A 22,870-nucleotide genomic window follows, 5' to 3' on the forward strand; every position below is an offset into this window, starting at 1 on the left:
GTGTACGTGAAACACATGACGAGAAGAGCCGCTGTTATGAAGAACGAATAAGAACAGCATTATGTAGGAGGTCAGGGAAATACTGAATGCATATTTTACTAATAATTCGAGAAATCTTGTCTATCTGTTCTGTCTCGAGAACCATCCATCCATCCATCCATTCACTTCCGCTTATCCTTTTCAGGGTCGCGGGGGGCGCTGGAGCCTATCCCAGCTGTCATGGGGCGAGAGGCGGGGTACACCCTGGACAGGTCGCCAGTCTGTCGCAGGGCTAACACACAGGGACAGACAACCATGCGCACTCACATTCACTCGCACATTCACACCTAGTGACAATTTCGATTATCCAATTAACCTATCCCCACAAGCTGCATGTCTTTGGACGGTGGGAGGAAGCCGGAGTACCCGGAGGGAACCCACGCAAACACGGGGAGAACATGCAAACTCCACACAGAAAGACCCCGGCCTGATGGTGGAATTGAACTCAGGACCTTCTTGCTGTGCGGCAACAGTGCTAACCACCGTGCCACCGTGCTGCCCGGTCAGTACTTCAGAGGGGCACACGTATTCTCATGTTTGCTTTGCCTGAGCCTCTCACTCTGATGACTGTAAAACAGATTTTATTTGTGAGCGTCTGAACCAGGAAGGGAAGGCGGGGGGTCTCTAAAATGTCACCTGCTCAAAAACTCAAAGTAGACATGACAAAGACAGATGGATGTATTTTATTTATTTTTATCTTTGGTTTCCTGTGACAAATGATTTCAGTTCCTCAGTCCTGTGGCAACCCACAATCTTCCTGCTGAGCAAGTACGCATTCATGCGTCACTCGAAACAGCAAAGTAACGATTACAAAAATGATTATACATAAAAATATGGTCTTTGAACTGTGCACAAATTATTTAAAAGCTCCAAAAAGCTAAATCTTGTAAAAATAAATGAACAGCATTTTGATGACATCTTGCTTTTGTGATTTCTTTGTTGAAACAGGATGAGGTTTACTTATGCTTTTGAAAGGGAAGTATTACTTTGTAAACTCTTAAAGATGTTAAACGTTCAGGAACTAATCAGCTGCGAGTTTTCATTCTATGATTAAAAAAACGTGTTTTTTCTTCTGAAGAGAACAAACAAACTTGCCACTGTTACTCTAATCCTTTGAATGAATGATTTTCTTTTCCTTCCCTTCCCTCTGCATCTCTGCCAGCTTGTTTGAAGTGTGTCTCCGGCAGCCAGTGAGATTCACTGTGTCGATAACAGTAGGACAATCAGCGGGAGTGATACAGAAGTCTGAATTGGCTCCCACTAAAAAGTAACCCCCGTGTGATTCTGTTTCATCCTTTCCTTCTTCACGGGGTAGTTAAAGTTGTCGGTAACCAGGTCTGAAAATGAGCCACATGTGGTCACAAAGCAGCTGCAATGATTTTGACCTGCTGCCACTGAAAACATGACAACAGATATGTGCAGTAGCAGCCAAACTGTCTAACATGTTGCATGTAATGGCTTACTTTAGATTTTATAATCATGTCAGTGCAAAAATAGTTCAAACACAACACAAGGACCTCCAAAAGGTGATTCTGTTCATCTGGACGTAGCGTTTTGTGGGAGAAACGTTTCGTCAACACGTTTTCGACAACACAAGGACCTGCTTCTGAGCCACAATGGTTGGAGCAACCATTGTTGCACACTTCCAGTTAAATGTAATGTCATATTGCAGACAGTAACTTCAACAGTGGATGGAAGCCAGTGCATGCTTTACATTTCTTTGTGTATTTGCCTACAGAGAGTCAACGCAGAGGGTTAAGCAATGAAATTTACCAGGAATAGATATGAAAAGCCTCTGTTTTCTGTTTGCATCACTCATTTCACAATGTCACTACAGCTTTGGAAAGTATTTTGCTAGTTGCAGACAAGTTGGTGTCTTGCATGTGAATTAGCAGTGACTGTGACCAAATCAGTTATATGGGGGATTTTGGTGAAGCACTGCTTCGCAACTAAATTCATTCTAGTGACTTCCAGTAACTTCCCCAAAGACCACTTGCCAATTGATCAAGGAATACCGATGGTTGCCAAACAGTCACCAACTGGTCTCTAGGACTGTGAGCCTGAGGCCTGTGCAGGAATTATAGACATTAACCCAGAGAACTGCACTGGGGGTGACCTGCGATTCAACATCTGAAGTTTGAATTTATGCTTCTCATATACTCATAGATGCACAAATTGTAATACACAGTAAAGGTATCAGACAACAATGGCAAGCTGGCGTTCAAGAGGAAGTCACTGGAGGCTAACAACAGAACGCTAAGCAACATTTAAAAGGACGGAACAATTTCCAACATAATATCAGCACCAAAATATTCAGAAATTCTCTCAAGGTAGATTTTTGTAATGAAATCAAAGAATTTCTGACAGTGACTCAGACGGTATATTCACAGGTGTCAGACTCGCAAACATTTCCAGGAAGTAACAAACAATATTATCTTATTTATAATAACATGCTCAAGGTTTATTTTTCCCTCTCCTGCTGCCATACTAGGTAACTGCTGATGGCATTCAGCTGGCTAGAATGGCCTCTATAGGAAACACATCACTGGGGTTTTAACGGACTGAGTCATCCTGTTATTTAAAGCTGCAGTGGGCAACATGGATGTGTGTCAGTGCACGGAAACAAAATTATTTCAGCATATTGTGTTTGTCTGACAGGAAAGAACGTCTGCACCTTACCTGAGCTCTGCAGTAAACTGACCAGTGACTGTTCTGTTTTCACAAAAGTATTTTAGTGCACATTTCCTCCTGTGTGCTTTTTTCTCTTCCTTCTAATTTGCTGCTTTAAGTTATTGTTATCAGATAATCAATATTAAATAACCGGCTTTAACGTTAACAGTGCAGGTGTGTAAAGTCTGAAATTACAAGTTTGAAACTGTGGACCATCCTGTCAAGGATGGAAAGAATTTCATTCATTGCTCCAGAAGAGTTTGGACACTTGCAGAAGTACTGAAGCTGTTCTGCAGCTTCGTGTTGAACAGCACAGCCTCCTGCCTTCTGTTTAACTTCTCCTCTTTCATTTAACCTTAGACATGTAACATATACTGTGCAGAATTGCAGGCGATGCAACAAAATGATTAAATTTTGAAGCTGACGAGCTCCAAACTGCCAATTTTGTGTTCCAGTGAAAACCCACACTGTTGTTTACCTGCCTTTGTGATTTATGTCACTATATTTGACAAGTAGAAAGAACAAGCAGTATGTTGCAAAATTCAGGAGGGACCATGTATCACTGTGTCATAGTTTTTAAGCTCAGTGTAGCAGTCACTATGAATGATGCCTATCTTGACGTCAGACTTTTATGCCAATAAACAATCCACAGACCCACAAGCAGAAACACACACTCTCCCACTCATGACCGCAGCCTCATCCCCTGTGAGTGCATTTCCTGCACTGTTACCACTTTTTATGTTTCTAATTTCAACTTTAATAGCTAATCTGGACCTTGTTTTACTACATTGTGCAACTCTGTCTCTTTTCATTTTATTTACATCCCAAAAACTCTGATAAGATGAAACTTTAGAAAGAAAAAATGTAATGATATATTTTGTTCTTAGGTTTGATGATTGCTGTTATTAAACTGTCGAGATCCTGGTGTGGATGTCACAAACACAGAAGTGTATAACAGAGGCCCTTTGCTCTGAGACTGTGGCCTTTACATTATCAGATAATAAACCACGAGCGCTTCAGCCGGTGCACAGCAGTCAGATCTTTTTATTAACTGCTTTTGAAAGACCCAAACACAATCCCGCCTCCCTGCTGCAGATCTCCATAAAGCATAATAAAATACATCATTGTGGTAAAAGCATTCCCAAAGATTCCCATCACTGCAGCCAGTTCTACAAAAATCATTTCCCAATTATTCTCAACGGGGGAGTAAAGTCGGAAACAAGAACCCAAAGTTGTTAATCTGAGGCCTGCACACAGATGTGAAGACAGACGGCAGAACCCTACGGCAACATTTCAAATAGTCACTAATTGGGCTTAGGCCACAGTCACCGTTCCATCCTCCCGATGTTAGTGCTGGTCTCTAAAACAGGGTTGTTGTCACTGAGAGACCAAAACACCACTGAAACAACAAGCCCAAAGGAAACCCTGTGCATAATCATGAGACACAGAAGTGATCTGACAAAATAGCATCATATTCTACAAACTCAAGGTCCCAGAAGTCATCCTAAGAGATTTATTCTCCTCCCGAAGGAAAGGTGTATGTAATTTATTCAGTTTGTTTGTCTGACAAGATGTCGTTTTTAATTTTATGACATGGTCGACACCAACAACAGATCTAATTTTGATCCCATCTTATGTGAAAAACTATAAAAACTTTAAAACTCAAAATTTTTTATGGCTCATATTCAAACTTTACAACAATTTCACTCGCTGGGCCCACGTCCTCATTTTAGGTTTGACAGCACTGTAGTAGATAAAAGTGAATGCTTGGACATGAATTGAGCTGCGGTTTGGGGAAAGCCTCTAAGGGGACTGGCGGTGGTTCCCGGGCCTGGCAGATCCCCGTGTACTAAATAGAAGTGAAGAAGTTAAAGAATTGAAAAGGGGAGGGAGGGTGGAGCACATAAACGTGAACGTACAGCTTGTAGAACTGGGGGAACATATAGATAAAAACCAGAAGGATCGGTTTGGAGGCGTGGTCCCGCTCCTGAAATTCAGATACTTTATCTCCAAATACTAGACCGTGGGAGACACGAGGCTGGCTAAACATTTGACCTTGAACTTCATAGTTAGCACCCAAGTTGAAAGTTGACCTTAAATAATACATTTCAAGAAACCATATAGATTAATATATGATATGGAAGGGCATGGATAGAGCTGTACAACACGCGTTTTACTTTTTCAATACGCCGCTTTATGATGTCACAATGACACCATAAAGTTTCACAAAAACACAATGTCCATGTCTTAAATTCACAATGACAATGACACAAAACTATGAATATACCACACTAGATATCCATGTAACAATGCTGACATCAGCAATAATGGTCTCTAAAAATAATGCACATGTCATTATTGGGGATTTTCATATTGACATCTTTGCTGCTGACGACAGCATAAAACAGTTTGAGTACAGCCTTCACCCTTCAGGGGCGCTTGTTTTCATAGCACACGATAATATCATAAATAATTGAGACATTATTGTTTCTGTAAACATTTGAACAGTTTTAGTTAAAGGGTTTCTCTCCACTTCCTTACACTCACATTTCAAGAATAATTCATTTGCCAAAAGAGACAAACCACACGAGTTTGTGGTAGTGCAGTGGTCAGCTTCATTACCTCACAGCAAGAGGGTCGTGGGTTTGAATCCACTGGTCAACTGTGGTCTTTCTGCTTGGAGTTGGCATGTTCTCCCCATGTGTGCACTCAGAGTCATACATGTAAGGTTAATTATTGATTCTAAACTGACTGTAGTCGTCTGTCTTGTTGTAATCAGTTAGCACCCTTGTTCTATCACAACTGTGACAGGCTGCAGCTGAGTGTAACCCTGGACAACACAAAGAAAACGGACTGATGGACAAAACACGCAAGAGTCAAATTGTTAGTATGATTCACATTTTGTATAGAAATCTTTAAAGTATTCATGTTCTCAGTTCTATCAGCTACAATACTAATGAAGTGAAAATGTGATACTCTTGTAGCCCTCGTACAAATGTGCTATATTGGTCATAAAAATCCAATAATAGTGAGATTATAAAAAAATACTCCATTGCTGCTGAATATTCTAACTTATTCTCCCCACAAAGTCTTTGATGTTTCATCTATTACTCAAATTAAACCACAAACTAAAACTATGACGTTAAAGCACAGAATCATTGATCAATTATCAGGAACGTTTACTTCCTCTGAGATATTTGTTATTCCGTCCTCTTAAAGATCAAATAAGTTTCCGAGTCTTTCAACATCACTGCAATGTTAACGATGTATTTAGGAACAAGTAGCAGCTCAATAAGAGCTGAATTGTCAGCAGTTGTGTTTAGACTGAAGGAGGCTGACTGGGAGATAATGGCGGTCATTACGCTGTTATTAGCGCTGTCAGTGGGGTCCGCTCAGAGCTGTTTGATGTGTGGCTGTGAAGGATGATGGAGCACAGGGTAGTAGCTCAAAGACCAGGTGTCTCTCCGAGCAAAGATCAAAAGTACTTGCGAAAGCTCTTCAGTGTAGTTTGTTATTACCCCGCTGGCTGTGAATTCAGAAAACCCTTTAAACTGTACAGACTTGTCACATGTTGTTCAATGAAGCACGACAAAGAGCTGCTGAGTGTGATGCATTTCTTCCCGTGGTGTCAGATAACCATCAGATTCTGCCTGCGTCTAGTCACCCACCAGGTCTGATAGATAGCGTCACTGTGCTCGGGGCCAAAAAAGTCCATATTGGGACAAAAGAAAGGGGACAGGTGGGTCTGTCAGGTTTATCAGACTGGTTGGGTTTAATATGTCCCTCCACACCAGCACTGTCGAGTGTAGTGTCTCCCAAAGTAACACATTACTGTACATGTTTCAGTAATGCAGTAATGTAACTATACTGGCTTCAGTAATTACATTACAGTAACAATAAATATTTACCAACAAACATAAACAACTATTCCTTTAAAGGTGTTCATGACTGGATAAAATATCAGAAAACTATTTTGATGTTACACTAACTGACACAACTTTTTTGTCTTTATTTGCACATTTATATACTTCTATGTATATACAGAGTTTATTTTCTAACTTTGAAGTATTTCAGTATTCTGCAAAGATGCGTGTGTTGCTGTTAGGTGATCAAATGTTTCTAATACTTTATTTAAATTATAATGAAAACATTCACTAGCTACGTGCTCCAGACATGTATCATAAACTGGCCTGTAAAACAGCTCATAATGGAGTCCATATGAAGTATTTTAATTTGAGCCAATTTCTCAATAAAAAATTCATATTTTCCATAAATGTAGAGTATTTTGAACTGATATTTGATGTCATGCTGACTTAATAAACATAATTTTGTGCTCCAGGACAATCCTCGGGCTGATATAGTGGAGCATGACTAATAAAATATTTATCCTTTGTTATAAAATCAAACTTTCTCCATCTTATCCCACCACATTTTTCATAGCTGCTGCTGCTCTGTCCTTGTCTCTCTGCAGAGGGTTATCATCAGCAGAACCTTTGACCACATCAAAGCGTGGCATGGTAGTGGCAGCAGCTGATAACCGTGCTGTGATCTAACCACAGTGGCTTTCCTGTTTCGTTCTCTTCGTCTCTCAGGCACGGCTTCATTTGAAGTCAGTCATTTGGCAGAAAACTAAACAAGCCCCCTGTTAACTACCTCACTTACTTCTGTTTACAGACCGGCTTTCGAGAAAACCACCAAACGGCTGCAGAGGCCACACGGCCCCATAAAACCAAACAGTGTCTGAGTGAGTGGTAACACTTGAGATAAACACATTTGCACTTTACTGTTGCTGGTAAAGAAACGTGCGCATTATTTTATTCATATAGGAAAGATTAAACAATAAATAAAAGCCATAAGAAGAATTTTTAGGTATTATACCTGATTCAATTTTTTTTATTTCTCTTTATTGTTTCACAGAAATATAAAAGTAATAAAATATAAAAGTTAAATTTCATAAGCAACCTGCAGGGTCAGCAGATCTCACTGAATTTGTTTTTCGAGACCATGTTAGTAAATTTCAAACCAGGGCTGTTGTGTCAGAGTCCGCTCTGTTTCTGGGTCAGTTTGCTCATTCAAACTAATTATAATTAGTGCTGTTGATAGTTTAAGTTGAAGGTCCTACATTAATATTTCTTCAGGATTGATCCATAATTTCTGCCAGGAGGGAAACAAAAAACAGAGCCAGGTCCAGAGTGAAGGTGCCAGAGCTCTGTGCAGCATTTCCCACACAATCACTATTGAGAGCCCCGAGTTTACAGGAGATCTTCACTGTGTAATACTACAGCAGTCCAAGACTACAGAGTTGGAGTCAGTCTGGCTACAGGATGAGACATCTAAAAGATATAGAGGACCAAAACAGCAAGACTATTTGTCTCTATTCATCATTTATGCTGTTAAAGCTAGCCGGTTGGCATAATGTTTACAACTACGTTCACCAGTTAGTTGCCTTTTGTTTGAGAAATTGTAATTAAACCAGTTTCTATGCTGTGTTGTGGCTGTTATAACAGACAGAACAGTAGACTACCTAACAGATTCAATGACCCACTGCTGGGAAAGTGGCATCCTGAAGTCATGTTTGTTGGCTCACAGCTGTTCACTGATGCCATTTTATCTTCTTGCAACACTGCATAAGGCCTCTTCTGCAGTCTGAATCTAACCAACATTACAGACCACAGCTTTAAGGTTTTGATTTGTGACTTCCTGAGCCCTGAGAGAGGACTTTTGAATACAAGAGAAACAAATACTGAGAAGGAGTTGAACAAATAGAGTGAGTCCACTGTGCGTCAGTTAAGAGGGTTGGGGGAATTAGATACTTCTCGGTGCTTCGACCGAGCTCTGTCATTTAGAAGCAACACAGCTGTGGTTCAGGAGAGATGTCTGCTATGTGCAACTCCACACTGATGTTATTACTGGAAGGTGACAAATTAAAAGAAAAATATCAGCCTTTGGATGGGTGCACTTCACGGCAACAATGGCCATCATTTATATACAGCTTTTAGTCATAAGCAGAGTGATGATCTCGAGCAGGAGAGCGTCACCATCACTCGACTCAGTGAGCAGTTTGATGAGCATGAAAATAATGCTGTCATAATAACGCCAGAGGGGAATCTAAGAGAAATGTTAGACGATAATCTTCACCACCATCATCCAAATATAACATGATGCAGTTTGGAGGTCAGCAATAGAGTCCGAGTGGCCCAGAGAATCAATGCAGAGGAGGACTGAAGCTGCTCCTGTGGCAGCGCTAAGACACTTTATGTTAGTTTTTTAGCGTAAATGTGCCACCTTTTCTATTGATAACAGTATTTTTTTCCTGTACTTTCTGTAACTTAAACGTTATTGCTGTGCACGTAATTTTCTGTTCTCTTGAAACCTGATTTACTGCGTTCTTCTGTAGGAGACTGTAAATACTTTTAAATTGGTATTGGTCTCTAATTGACACCAACTTCAAAGTCTTGGTTTCAGTACACACCATAAACATCTGTTTGTTCAAAGGATTAATTTATGATAAGGAAATTTACTTTAACTCTAAACCTTTAACTCTTTGATGCTTTGATGGTTTTTGTCTTTCTGAAGGGAGGACAAGAAACCGAGACAAAGTCAGCAAAGAAGAAAGAAAGTGGAGACGTTATCTTTTAACTAAACTGAATTAAAGCTCAGATGAGGTGAAGGTGACAGCTTGCACCGATGTTCTTAAGTGAGACACCGATTAAATCCTGACAGCTGACCCTAACTCCCCCCGAAGGTCAAAGGTCACTGTCGATCTCCTGTCGGGGTGCTGCAAACCTCAGCTGTGGACTTGACCCGAGTCTCCTCTGGGCTTTAACATTGTGGGTGGCAAACGCACACATGCTCACACACAAGGCTTGTTAAAGACGTTGGAAAACTCTCAGTGGGTTAATCCAGCGAAGCACCGAATTTACACTCAGATTAATATCCTTCCAGAAAGCAATTCCATCCCTCCAACAGCTACCACGAAAAGAAACACTCAACTCTGGTGGGCAGCAGAAACAATAAAACTCTTAGTCGCTCCATTTACACCGGAATGTGTCTAAAGCCACAATTTAATGTATCCACTGTAATCTCAGCAGATCAGCTTTAAACTGTTACAATGAGGAAATCTGATTCAAAGACCCTTTGGTATTTCAGCAGGTTGTAAAGGTGCAAATTTTGATCACGTGGCCAGAATCAAAGACACGTAAAGAATGCACAACACATTCGCTGTCCTTAAAAATAGACAAAAAACAAAAACATAGACCCCCCCCCCCCCAAAAAAGCACATTTACTCATTTTCTTCCGATTATGGCTTTGAAAAATGGATTTAACCATTTAAAAAAAAATAATAACACTAATATTAATGATAAAGCACCAGAAAAAAAGCCCAACCATACAACTGTAAAATTCTCTAAAAACAGGTGCTGCAAACGTTCTGGAAACATTAAATCGTTTGTAATATCACTGCTAAAGTGTAAACACAGCGATCAATTGGCAGCTACAAAGCAATGCCTCCCGTTATGTTTTAGAACTGATATTACTGATGAACTTCTAGGTTCTTCTAGGTCTTTGAATAACTCATGCACGGGACTTTAGTCTGTTTCAGGGGCTTGGCTAGTTTTGGCAGTCAGGGCTCTGATATTGGGAAATGATCTACTGAGGAAAGATCAGTGGAGTCACTGACATGATTTAAGCAGATTTAGTGGAGATAAAGTCATTGAGAGTTCAGCCAGGTGCTGTTTGAACAGGAAAAACCTGCTAACATGTGCGTGGGCTTAAGAGACCTTTTCCAGTAAAATTTAAGGTTTTTCCTCTGAAAGGAGTTTCTTTGCATCCCCAAAAATGTTTGAAGCACAAATTCAAATAGATAAAATTATTTATCAAATGATTAGAAATAACATGATAATGCACCGGTTTCTGTCAAATAAGGAAATAACCAATGTCGTCAGTGTACACGGAGCAACCATTGTCAAAGCCACGAGTACTTACTCCACCAAAGTCAAATTCTTAGCCAAGGTGATGGTAAGGCATCATTGCTCAGTATCAAAGGCTGAAATCTGACAGAGTCCAGTTATAAATCAACAAGAGACGCCAGTAATTTGGTGCGTTAAATAACATTTTTGCTTAACTTTGTCTCATCAATAAATAGTAATAAAGGTGAAATGATGACATATGTTAAAGTGCAGAATATTAAGGATTACTCTGGAAAGAGTAGAGCAGGATGTTGACATACAAAAAAAGATTCTGGTAAAGACTGGAACTCAAACATCTGCTACTGGAAACCAGACAGTCAACCTTTGTTTGAGTTTTCCAAACAAAAATCCCTTTTTCACTTAACTACTTACCTCAATTTCTCCACAATTTCTCTGCGGCTCTTTCCTTGAGACCATTTGCACCACCTCACTTTGGTTTTATGTCTGGCACATCAGCACGCTAGCTAACGCTAACAGCCAGCTGAAACAACTTTTTTTAAGCAGGCCAAAGTTTAAGGCTCTTTAGTCACTTCCTAAATTTATTAGGATACCAGCCTGTTTGAAAATTATGTGAATTGTGATACTTTAAGGAAGTCACAGATTTTTCTTCTCTCCACAGAATTAGCAGCATATGTCAACTTTGTGGTGGCCATGACAGATGCAGCGTCTTCAGAAAGTTAAATAAATCTGCCAAGACAGCAGCATTATTCATGCAGCTGCTGTCATTCTATGAAAGCTTTAAATGATTCTAATGATGATGAATGGGAACTCCCTGCACGCAGATTCCTTTAGAAAATGTTTTCTTTAGCTAATCTTATTTAATGGATCAACATCTCCTGCTGCAGCCAAATCACTTCAATCTGCACATCAGCCGGCGTCTGACTGAAGGTTTAACCGTCGGGAGGCGATGGAGGAGAGAGGTAAACCCAGGAAGATGCTGTGTGGTCTGTCGTTAAAGGGATCCAGTTCATATTTGGGTAGAATATTGACGAAAAAATTACAAACTCAGATTTAAATACAAACTGTGTAAGTACATGAAATTGATTTGATTGGTATATTTGAATAAGGGAACCACAAGGAAACTTCTTCAGTCCTCAATTCTCCGTATCAGTTCATCAGTGTTGTGCAACGAAGAGTATGCAGTTCATTTCCAGTTTGAGAGCTTTGAGTTTGTGTTGTTTCACTTTTACTTTTGATTTCTTTATTAAACTTTATCTGACAGAGATGATGCATTTAACATAGTTTCAGTATAGAGCATAAAACCTACACAAACAGGGATACAACCAATTCTAAAATGCTTAAATGCAGTCGCCCTAAAACCCAACACCATGCAGCTCAACCTGGGTGTGTAGGATGAAAGCTGATTGGTTGAAAAGAGGGCCAGAACAGGAAAGAGAGGAACAGCAGAGTTTACAAATTGGAGGAAGTATGGGGAAAAAACAAAGTTAAAAATAAATGTCAGCAGTAAACACGTTTCAGTTTTTAAACACCAGTTTCACGTCACTGTACGTTATAAGTTCACTGTAGTCTGCAGCAGGCTGGAGGAACAACAACACCACAATAAAAAAGCACACTGCAGCGAGTACACATCTACAGCACACAGACAATAATCTGCAAAGTAAATGTGTGACGACCACCGAACCCTGTTCAAGATACTAGAAATTAGGTTTTTCTCACTATGATCTGAACGCTACATCACCGCTCCAACACCAAAAAGCACCCTGTGAGTATCGCAGGGCTTCAGATCTGTGAGTGAGAACAAACTGAGCCTCCACTAAACACAGTTGGTCATAATCCTCTTTTGCACAAAAGTGGTGCTGTGATGGCAACTGTAGAAAACCAATCCAGATGTTAAGGGCTGAGAATCAGCAGCGTGCGGCGGTGGATTTCTTGTGGTCCGCCCTCCTGTGGCTACCAGTGTTGATGCTTCCAACAGTTTTGGCACAAACACTGATCTGAATGTTGTTGGCTTCAGATTAGGAACCAACACCAAGGTAAGAAGCATATTAAATTAAAGCGTGAGAAAACAGAGGCTCTTCTGGCAGTAACTAAAAGTCCTTTTGTAAACGATTGGTTGGTTAATTCTCCTTGTATCATCAGTTCTCTGATCTCTCCTTCCTCCCACGTTAAGATGTCAGGCGAGTTTTGATACCACCTTAAATTTTGAAACACATGTTAATAATCTCAGTCTGAATATTTCTGTTTATGTAATATCAGTCGGTTGTGTCCGTCCCTCACAGCTAACAGTACTGCTATTCTTGTTCATGCGCTGGTTACATCTTAGATTGATTATTGTAATTCTGTCCTCTCTGGTTTACCGCACAAAAGTCTCCATAGACTTCAAATTGTTCAAAACTGTTTATGTCATTTCTTAGAACATATAACTGCTGTGCTCCAGCAGTTTGATTGGAAGCCTGCAAAATATTGCTTCATTTTAAGATCCTGCTTCTGATTTTGAAGCCTCTCCATTACCTCTATGCCTCCGATGTGCACATCAGTATTCCCTCCTGTAGATCCTCCTATGTTACTCTCATTTTACCATGGGATTTAGAGATTTCGCTCTTTTCTCTCTCTTGATTTGTATTGTTGACTTTGTAATTTTATGATGTATTGATGTATAGTTGTGATTTTTTGCGTTTTGATATTTAATTGTTGTCAGCAGCCCGTATTTTGAAAAAGACCAAAGCTATGATCTGTGATGAAAGAAAAACTGGGAAAGTGGTAACATGATAAGAAAAGTAACAGATGAATGGTTAATTTCATCATACAGCAAGAATTTTCTGCATTACTCCTGCAGCACAAACGTGAGATAACGGAGGAACAATGGCATTACAAGGGCTCAATTACAGCACTGACTGCGCAACCAAAGCTCAGCTGAAAGTAGATTAGATTAGACAGAATTATACTGTAGTTTGTAAGGACAACAGAAGGCAACACACTCAGTGTTTTTCTCCTGATTGAAAGCAGACACCACATGTCCACAGTGATTACCTGGAACTTTGATCTCTGGCCCACAGATCACCACACACCAAAACCGAAACTGTTTCTTCTGAAAATCACACAGCTGCTGGAGCACAAGCGGTGTGTGTCGGAGGAATCCCGAGTTGCTCTGACATAACCACTCACTGGATGGTTTTCATGCTTTTTTCTTCCTATCAAAGAGTTCAATGCTCCAATGATAACGCACCCATCATCAGTATGTGGTAACACAAATACACACAGACATTCTCTTGATACGTGTTGTCTCTAATCATCGTGTTATTTTAACTCCACCGTTATGAATGTGCCCATCTTTCTTATGTTGTGGTATTTGTGGGAAAACACAAGAATAGAAAGTTCCTGTATAGTTTTACTGATGTTTTCTGGTGAATACTTTCATTTTTCCCCAGTTAAACAGGACCGTAAACACAGTTTTCTTTTCGCTGTTGTTTTTCTCAACATCTGTTATAAACCAGTAATTTTATGTTGACGCGAACTTTCATGGAAAGATAAGAAGCCAGTTTGTGTCTTACCTTCTGCAGCCATTGTGTGTTGTTCTCCATCGTGCTCTCCAGGTGCTGCAGTTTCTGAGCCGACCATTCGCTGTCAGCAGGCGGCGAGTCTCTCTGCACGACACCCGGCCCGCCCTGAAAGCCACCATAGTGCTGCGTCTGTGATGGCGACCCTCCACCGGGGCATCCGTCCAGCTCTGGCAGGATGAAGGTGTAGCTGCACTGGCCGTGCTGGATGCGGTGCAACTTCCTCCTTTTCTCGCCGGCGCCACCACCACTTCCTCCTCTCCTTCTTCCAGATACTCCTCGTTCTGCGCTGCCTGCATCAATGACAGCTGACAAAGTCCAAAGGAGCAGAAGGACCAGCAACCCCCGGCTGAGACTTAAGCCTTTCATGACACTCTCTTTAATTATATGAAAGTGTTTATTTCTCAGCACAGAAGAGGGTCAAAGGAAGCTCATTCACACTCTGACCCCGATTAAGTTTAGGAAAACGTCTGTGTGCAGGATATGAACAAGAGTGTCAGCACAGTCTGTCTTAGTTTGTTCTCTTCAGTTTCAATCACAGTTTTTGGAAATGAAAGTGGAAAGCATCGCAGAGGTCTCACACTGAATGGTCTCCTTCATTTGTGGTGAAGATGTCCAAGGATTCCTCTCTCCTCTGTCTCCGTTGTTTGGTCTTAATCGTGTTTTCTGAGGCCGGGTTCATCCAGGTAATAAAGAATTTTTAGGGCTGATATATTAGCTCGACTGATCAGCTGTTGCATGTTTTTATCCTTAAGGTATCAGGTGCAGATCCAGATCCACTCTGCAAAAAAAAAAGGGGGAACCCAAAGCTACAAATTTCAAAGCAGAAGTAATGTGAAGATGATGAGCAGTTGTGTCCAAACAGTCTGTGAAGCTGAAGAGCTAAATATCTTCGTACTCCCACTCTTCTCTGGTGGCTCCAGTTTTAGAAGTGGCTGAAGGGAATTGCCTCTGCCCCCTTCTTATCTGCGCTGGCTGAGAAGAGGGGAGAGAGGAGGGGGGGAGAGAGAAAGGACGGAGGAGGAGAGGGAGGAGTGGACGGACAGGAGACCTGAGGGAGGTCTGTAGAGTACCCTCTCTCTGTTAGTGGGCTGAGACGAAATGAAAGGAGGAAGGAAGGAAAGAATGAGAAGTAGCTAGAAAAGAAAAAGAAATGGGAAGATTAAGGGAGTGAAAAAGAGTCAGATAAGGAATACAAATGCTGAGAAAGGCAAAGTTGGAAAAGAAACTTAACTGCTGACAGACAGAGAAAAGACACTGAGAAAGAACGTGATAGAAGAAGAAAGAGCGATCTAAAAGAGGCTCCTGTAATCTTCTTTCCTGACTGATCTCTCAGTTCTGAAGAAAATCCCGATGCCTTGTATGGTCACTCAAAAAGAGCTGGCAGCCAGAGGCAGCACATTTCACTTTGTCCACTAAACACAACCATGCTCTGGGGCATCGTGGGACATCAGGGGACCAAGGAAACCCACGCAGTCCACGTACTTAAAGCTGAAACGCTGTCTCAGTTGCAGGATGTACCTCCTCGACGCCTCTCATCTGTCCACATGGAAACACATACAAAGATTAGTTCCAGACTGATGGCTTTGTCCCAGGATGATGAAACACAAGCTCTACATGTGGCGGGACAATGTGCGCTGTCAGTTACAGAGTTTATTTGCACAGTGACAAACTGTTCTGCAGAACGCAGATAAAATTCTTTGATACGAGACAAACAGATTTCTGCGAGAGAGTAAAGCCCCCAAAAACGGGTTTAGAATGGCAGCTCAGTGTTAGGCGATCAAAGATTGAATGATTCTGTTTTGAAGACTGTGTTTCTGCTGGCGAATCAAAGATAAAGAGCTGCTCTCAACATATTACCACCGACAAGTTATTTATTTTGACATAAAGCAGTCCTATTTTCAGCCCGGCCTGACCCCGGTCTACTGTTACTGCCACAGCATGCAGCTTAATTTTTTGTTGGGACCGGGTCACTCACTTAATGTAAGCCAATTGGTCCTTTGGGGGAAAGCAGAGAGGTTACACTTCTGCTCCAATAGGAGATCATTCTCATGAGAACGGGGGTGGACGCAGAGCCTGGTGCACAGAGCTGCAGAACATAGATGAGTCCTCTAATTGCATCATTTCTGTTTATGTTTTAAAAGGAAAATGTTTTTTATTGTGGGATTGTTTCAGTCTCACTTATTCTCATTCTTTTATTTCATCTGCTTTTCTGTCTGCTCATGCATGGTACAGGTTTTTATTATGTTCTCATTTATTCAGGGACAGATTTTATTTATTAGTGATGAACTCTGACCCAGACAGAGACGTACAAAATGCTAATGGTTGATGAATACCCCTGAAAAGCATGATGTTGCATATAATCCTTATGTTACCTTCAATTTGTGGCATGACAGCAGTCAGTGAAAAATAACAGAGATACATACTGTGCGGCCCTTAAATTGCTCTCTTTCAGTTTAATATTAAATAATAAACTAAGTTATTAGAGAGGAAGTACTGTGGCTGTTTACTCAGAGCATGCAAATCTGAAAATGAGTACATCTGCACAACCCAGGTTGTTTTTTTCTTTCCTGTCCCTTGTATTGATCAGAGTTTGGTGCTACACTTGCTAACTGATTTTCTGTCTCACTATCTGCTCCACACAATACGTCTTATCTCACACTGATTAGATCTTTCAATCAATGTAAACACTGTGGACACTGATCGTTACTTAACCCTCATCCTATTGATACACAGTATGTTACATACATGGACCACGGACTGGGGTTACTCAGCACCGCAAGAATAATTTACTGTGTGACACAATTTTTTTAACCTTATTTTTTCTTTAAGCTATGTAATCTAAACTTTATTTTTATTATTATTATCATTACAAAGTTACTGTAAATTTGCATATTTCTTAAAATTATAATTTAAACTTTTCTATAATACAACTTGCAGCTTTTATCCCAACTACAGTCCATTTTATTACTTAAACTTTGACTCTTAGTTTGCAGAAATTTCACGTAAACATTATTTGTGCTGGATTTATTTGATGAAACCAGTTCAGGGGTCATTTTAACCACAGTATAAAATAAGTGAAACAAACACACAACCAGACAGCCCAGAGATCTAATCTCTCCTGCATGTCCTGGGTCTGCCCTGGGGCCTCCCCACCTCCTTACCTCCTCCCGCTGCCCCTGTCTAAAATGTTTCACCCTGAAGGCTTTCTCGTGCCCTGAGCTGGCTTCTTTGGCTTTGTCCCTCCCAAACGACCAAACTCCTCACCTTATCTGTAAGGAAGGGCCCAGACATACTTCAGAGGAAGCTTATTTCTGCTTCACATTCTAATTTTTTCAGTCACTACCTGGAGATCATAAAATCTTTGTGATCAGCTCTCTCTTCACCAGCAGACTGGTACAGTGGTCATGTTACTTTATATGCTGCACCAATCCATCTGTCAATCTCTGTCACTCCACTCTCCCTTCACTTGGGAGCAAGACCTTAAACAAGTACTTAAACTCAGAAACTTGGGGAAGCGACTCATCGCTGAACAGAAGTGGGCACTCCATCCTTTTCCAGCTGAGAACCATTTCTCATCCCAGCCATTTGATACTCAGCTGCAAACCACCCCACTGCAAGTTGGAGGTCGTCTTTCGATGAAGCCAACACAACCATCATTTGCAAAAAGCAGAGATAAGACCTGAGACCACTGAACCCTCCAAACATTGGCTGAGCCTAGAAACTCTGTCCATAAATATTGTGACTAGAGTCGGTGACAGAGGGCAGCCCTGTCTGCCCAGTCTGACTTATTACTGGCAGTGCAAACTAAGCTCTCACTGTGGCCGTACACGGACCAGAACTGACTGAAAACAACTGAGATAATCAGACACAACAGGCAATTATAGCATCCAGTTTACCTCATGCAATACTCGGTGACATGGTGGCATGTTACAGGCAGAGCAGCCAGCTGATGCCTTCATGTTTATGATTCAGATGCAAAGGTAAAATCTCTCCAGCTCTCCTTTTTGTGTGTGGCATGACCAGGGCATGCCCCAGCTCCCTCAGGTTACAGTAAATCCAGTCACATGTCCAACGTTCTAATAACTTCCAGTTTGGGAAGTTCCATATTCAGATGGTGAAGGCAGCAATGGCATCTGAGCTTTTCTTCTTTAAAATGACAGTGTGTCCCAGTCCACCCTGACTGTGTCTTTATGTCATTATATTTAGGACGCATGGTAAATATAAGATCTGCAGTCTGGTTTTGTTTCCTCCTTTGGAAGAGCTTTAGAAGCAGAGAAATCAGTCTGTACATGGTCTTTTATTTTGAAAGTTCACCAGCGTCTTTGAGTTACTACTCTGCTAAACTTCCTCCCCTGATGTCTTCAGCTTCACACTGAACAATAGGATTGGGCATTTTTACGGATTCAGAAAGCGAAGTTGCTTCTCTGAGCCTTCCAAAATCTGCAGGTTACTCTGTGAACAGGGGAAAACTTCCAAGGGGAAGTGTCTATCTTACCCTGAAGGAATTCCAAAAAAGTTGAGAAGAAGTAAAACTAAACAGGAAACATGAGAACCAGAGATTACAAAATAAAACAGGAAATGAAAGGACAACAGCCAAAACAAGATTTTTGGATAAAAAAGGTTCCTTCACTCTTTGTATGCGTCTTTTGTTCTGGAAAAACTGTTTCTCATTATTTTAACAACGTTAAAGAAGTAGACATGGATGTCATGACGCAACTACAAAGCCTCCCTCGGTGAATAAGTAAACTAAATTTGATGAGTCAGCTTTGAAGGTCGTTCCTCACTGTCAGTGGAAAATTTGTCAAGTTATTGAAATCAGATCATATCTCATACATGCAACTCTTGTGGAGCCAGTAAATCTTGGGGATGCCAGAGAAGATTGGAACAACATGCTATAAGATACTCCTGTCCTGTCCAACTCTGGGTCGTGGTGGTACTCGTCTGGACTTTCTTCAGAGCAGGCTGATTTCAGAGGCAGCAGAGGGCACATGAGTCATGAACCAGCCCTTTCACCTTCTCTCTGTGGGAACGGATGGAAGAATGAGATCTTTCCAGTCTCCTTTTTGTCCCTTTTCTAAAGTTCATGTTTATCTTTATTTGTTGGTCTGGCTTCTTTCTTGTCTGTCCTTTCGTGTTATTGGATGCATGAAGTTTGGTAGTTTAGTCATCTTGTCACAGCTTTCTAGGTACCAAGCTGTTGCTCTCATGACTGAGTGTTTCCGAGCTCTCTGATGAAGTTTGGGCCAAAAATTAAGAGTTTGTGTATCTAATCTATATTGGGACAAAACCATAATGCTGTTTCCATTACATGTGTGAGAAGAAACAGCAATAATCTTTATTTTTGCCTAATGTAGTTTGATTTCTTCACTGTGAACTCAGTCACATCACACATTTAACACTTTGTTTTGATTTTACTTGATGTATTTTTAAATATCTCACATCATTTAGTAATATTCTTTCCCATCCATTTATCGAGCCAGAAAAGATTACTAGAGCTAAAGTATTTGCAGAGGAGCAAATGAGAAACTGGACAAAATAAGGAGAGCTGTGGAGACAAAAAGATTCATTGAAGGACAGATTCAGACAAACAGAGACAGAAAAGAAGGAGAGCGGAGGATTTCCTGTCTCGAGGTTTCAGACGGTGAGTCTGTGAGAGAATAGGCATCCTGCCGCTTGTGAAGTTTTACTACAATCTGCAGAATCATTCACTGCCCGACAGAGAAGAGAACAGACAAATATGATGTGCAGTTCACATTTGCACTGAATGATTAAATATTCTGTGTATTTCTGCCTGTTTGACAGCCACAGAATTCAGACATGAGGCACAAAGTTAACTTCCAATTATTACAGTTAGACTCCAAGTCTCTGACATCAGGAGCTCCGTCTGGTTATAACCTGGTTCACTTGTTGATGATTGTTTTCGTGGTCATTCAGTGCTTTTAACTGACTGATTAACCCTTTAATATTTTATCATTTTCATCATATGTGACTCAATGATACTCTTACATGTTTTAGATATAATTCTTTGCTTTTTTACACATCATACATTACTTCACCTATACTTTAATTTGCTACGCTCATTGGATTACTTTTGGATTATTCAACAAACACACCACAACACCAACAAACATTTGAACCCCAGATGTTTTCATCTGTATGTGTGTGTGATTTAAATGTTTATTCAAAAATAAAATGCTGTGACTGCTCAGTAAGAGTAGAAAATAAAGTGAATTTGAGCCTCTCTGTCACCTCATCTTTGTTACCTGTTTATAGACAAGCTCAGTTGGGATTGGCATGCGCTCCACCTCACTGCTAGCTTTCTACTAGCATCACAGATTGTAGAGTTGTTTGCATTCGTAGGTGTCTCTCGAGCTTTGATGTCATATTTACAGGTGTAGATTGTTCTTTCAGGATTGAGTACACTTTGTTCTTTGCATCACGTTGTTTTCACTGCTCAAAAGTCGTAGATCTGTCACGGTTCTGGGTCATTCTGACCCAGCTTCTTCAGTTCTTTATACTTTGGTATATTTCTATGGTATTGATTATTATTCTAGATTAAGTGCAGTGTCTGTCTGCCTCCTTGTAAGTTGTTTCTTGTTTCCTGTTTTACTTTGGAGGTTCGTGTCTGGTGTCAGTGTGTTCGGTTTACTATTCCCCTGTCTCGTCAGCTGTGATTTCTCCCAGGTGTGTTCCCCTCCTGTGCCTCATTCCTTGATTACTGCCGTGTGTATATTAGCCCTGTGTTACCTTTGTTCTCTGTCGCATCGTTAATGTCTACTCACCCTCAGTCTGTACTCTGTGTTCCGGTCTGCATGTATCTGCCTGTTAGTTTGTATTTTTCCCAGTTTAGTTAGCCCGCTGTTTACCGGCAACCTGCTAATAAAGCTGTTACTTTGAGTTCCACTTCGCCTCACTGAAACCTGCATTTTGGATCCTTCTCTCCTTGCCTGCCGGTACGCAAACATGACAAGATCTCTCTGCACATCACACGATTTAAGCTCAAATGATAATTACTCAAGGCATGTTTAAAGATCCTCCTTTTCTATCCATCTGTCATATGGATAATTGTTTATTGATTGATTAGTACTGTAATATAACAGCTAAATTTATTACAGTAATGTGTTATAGTACTGTATCCTTGGTTAAAGTTAACTACCCAGATACATTAAGATATTTTATTTAAAAAAAAATAAGTAGAAAATTTTTAATTTGCACTGAATTCATGTGAAATCAAACACCTTCATCTTCTATGTGTTTCTACAGAATTCATCCAAATTGTTTTAGCTGACAATATGAGAAAAACCCCATAAAAGTCCAACATGATGTTTCAAACTGTAGGTGAACTTTGTAATGTGTCATGTATACATATAAAAAAATAGACAAGCATTATAGAAAGGATATAGATATGTTGAAAGTCTACATCAGGTTCATAAGTGTACTTTTTAAAATGTAAAACATATATCTGATTATTTCTGGCACAAACAGCACACAAAATCCAGCCCTTTGTTGTGTGCCATCTGTTTATTCAGTACCAACCTTTACTGTTTCTACTGTGTGAGAAAAAAACACACTTGTAATCACTGCAGATGAACAAACACATGGCTTTTCTCACATTGCTTGTAAAGGTTGAATCTAAACAGAACTCAATTAGAGCTGTCTCTACCAGCTGTGACATCACTGCATTTAAGTTTACTGTAGCAGCTCCACCACCTGCTGCTGTCTAATAATCAGGTGATGGACATTCAGACATTTCTGCCAGCACCACATTTAACGGGGTTTGGTCCTTTGTGTTACATGGCACGATGAACTGGAGGGAGGCCAAGGTCTCAAAGCGACACAAAACAACAAGTCCAGATGATGTTGGTTGTTAAGGCAAACATGGCACACAGTGTAACGGTACCAGAGACAGCACACAGCCAAAGAGTTTGTGCTCGAGCCAGGAAAGCTGAACACAAACCTAAACAACAGCAGGACACTTTTACCACATCCAGCACTCATTGCCAAATAACAACAGACCACACCAGAGGACGGAGACGTGTTCACTCACACCAAAAACACAAAGAAAATTTTAAATGGAAGAAAAAGCTGCACAGTGTTTATTTGAATCAAAGACTAAGTCCTTACTTAGATTAAGTGAAATTGTTTGAAGTGAATGCATTATATTTTTGCTTATTTTCTGTTATATAGCCATACAGTTAGAGGATGATATTAAACATGTAACAAGTAATCCATGTAATCCCAATCCTCAGCCTTTTCTTCTCTTGTAGAACCAGTTCACACATTTTTACCCCCAAAAAAAGGTGGTAGAAAGAGGGAGGTAAAGTGACAAAATTCAAAGCAAGCAAATAAGTATCGCATACATACAGAATGCCCATGTAAGAAAAAGACAACAGGAATCCAATGAAAGGGTGCAATAAGCATGAGGAACAACAGGTGGACACAGTGAAAGCAAACAGATGATCTGACAACTGAAAAGGGGAGAAGAAAGACATCTTCTTTCTTTTCTTTAATTTCCCCAAATGTTCTTCCTTGAATCCCCTTCTCAGCTCTCCTCATGTCTTAGTCCATGCCATCAGAGATGTGAGCGGAGGAGGCGAGGAAAGGATGTGATGAGAAAGGAGCTGAGGTAACAGGGACAAAAAACAAAATATGACACATGATTCCTTGCACCTT

At 40.5% G+C, this 22,870-nt stretch overlaps 1 protein-coding gene across 1 annotated transcript in view; it reads right to left on the reverse strand.

Annotated features, from left to right (window-relative positions):
* The window catches only part of angpt4 (angiopoietin 4), a 71,026-nt gene extending 54,838 nt beyond the window's left edge, over window positions 1-16,188 (reverse strand). Inside the window, exon 1 of the mRNA XM_003451880.5 lies at window positions 14,189-16,188. Coding sequence (XP_003451928.1) covers window positions 14,189-14,563 — 375 coding nt within the window. The 5' untranslated portion in view covers window positions 14,564-16,188. The remainder of the gene's footprint in view (window positions 1-14,188) is intronic.
* Window positions 16,189-22,870: the final 6,682 nt, after the last annotated feature.

Source organism: Oreochromis niloticus, linkage group LG5, assembly GCF_001858045.2.
Source record: "Oreochromis niloticus isolate F11D_XX linkage group LG5, O_niloticus_UMD_NMBU, whole genome shotgun sequence".
In the NCBI taxonomy this organism is placed as follows: domain Eukaryota; kingdom Metazoa; phylum Chordata; class Actinopteri; order Cichliformes; family Cichlidae; genus Oreochromis; species Oreochromis niloticus.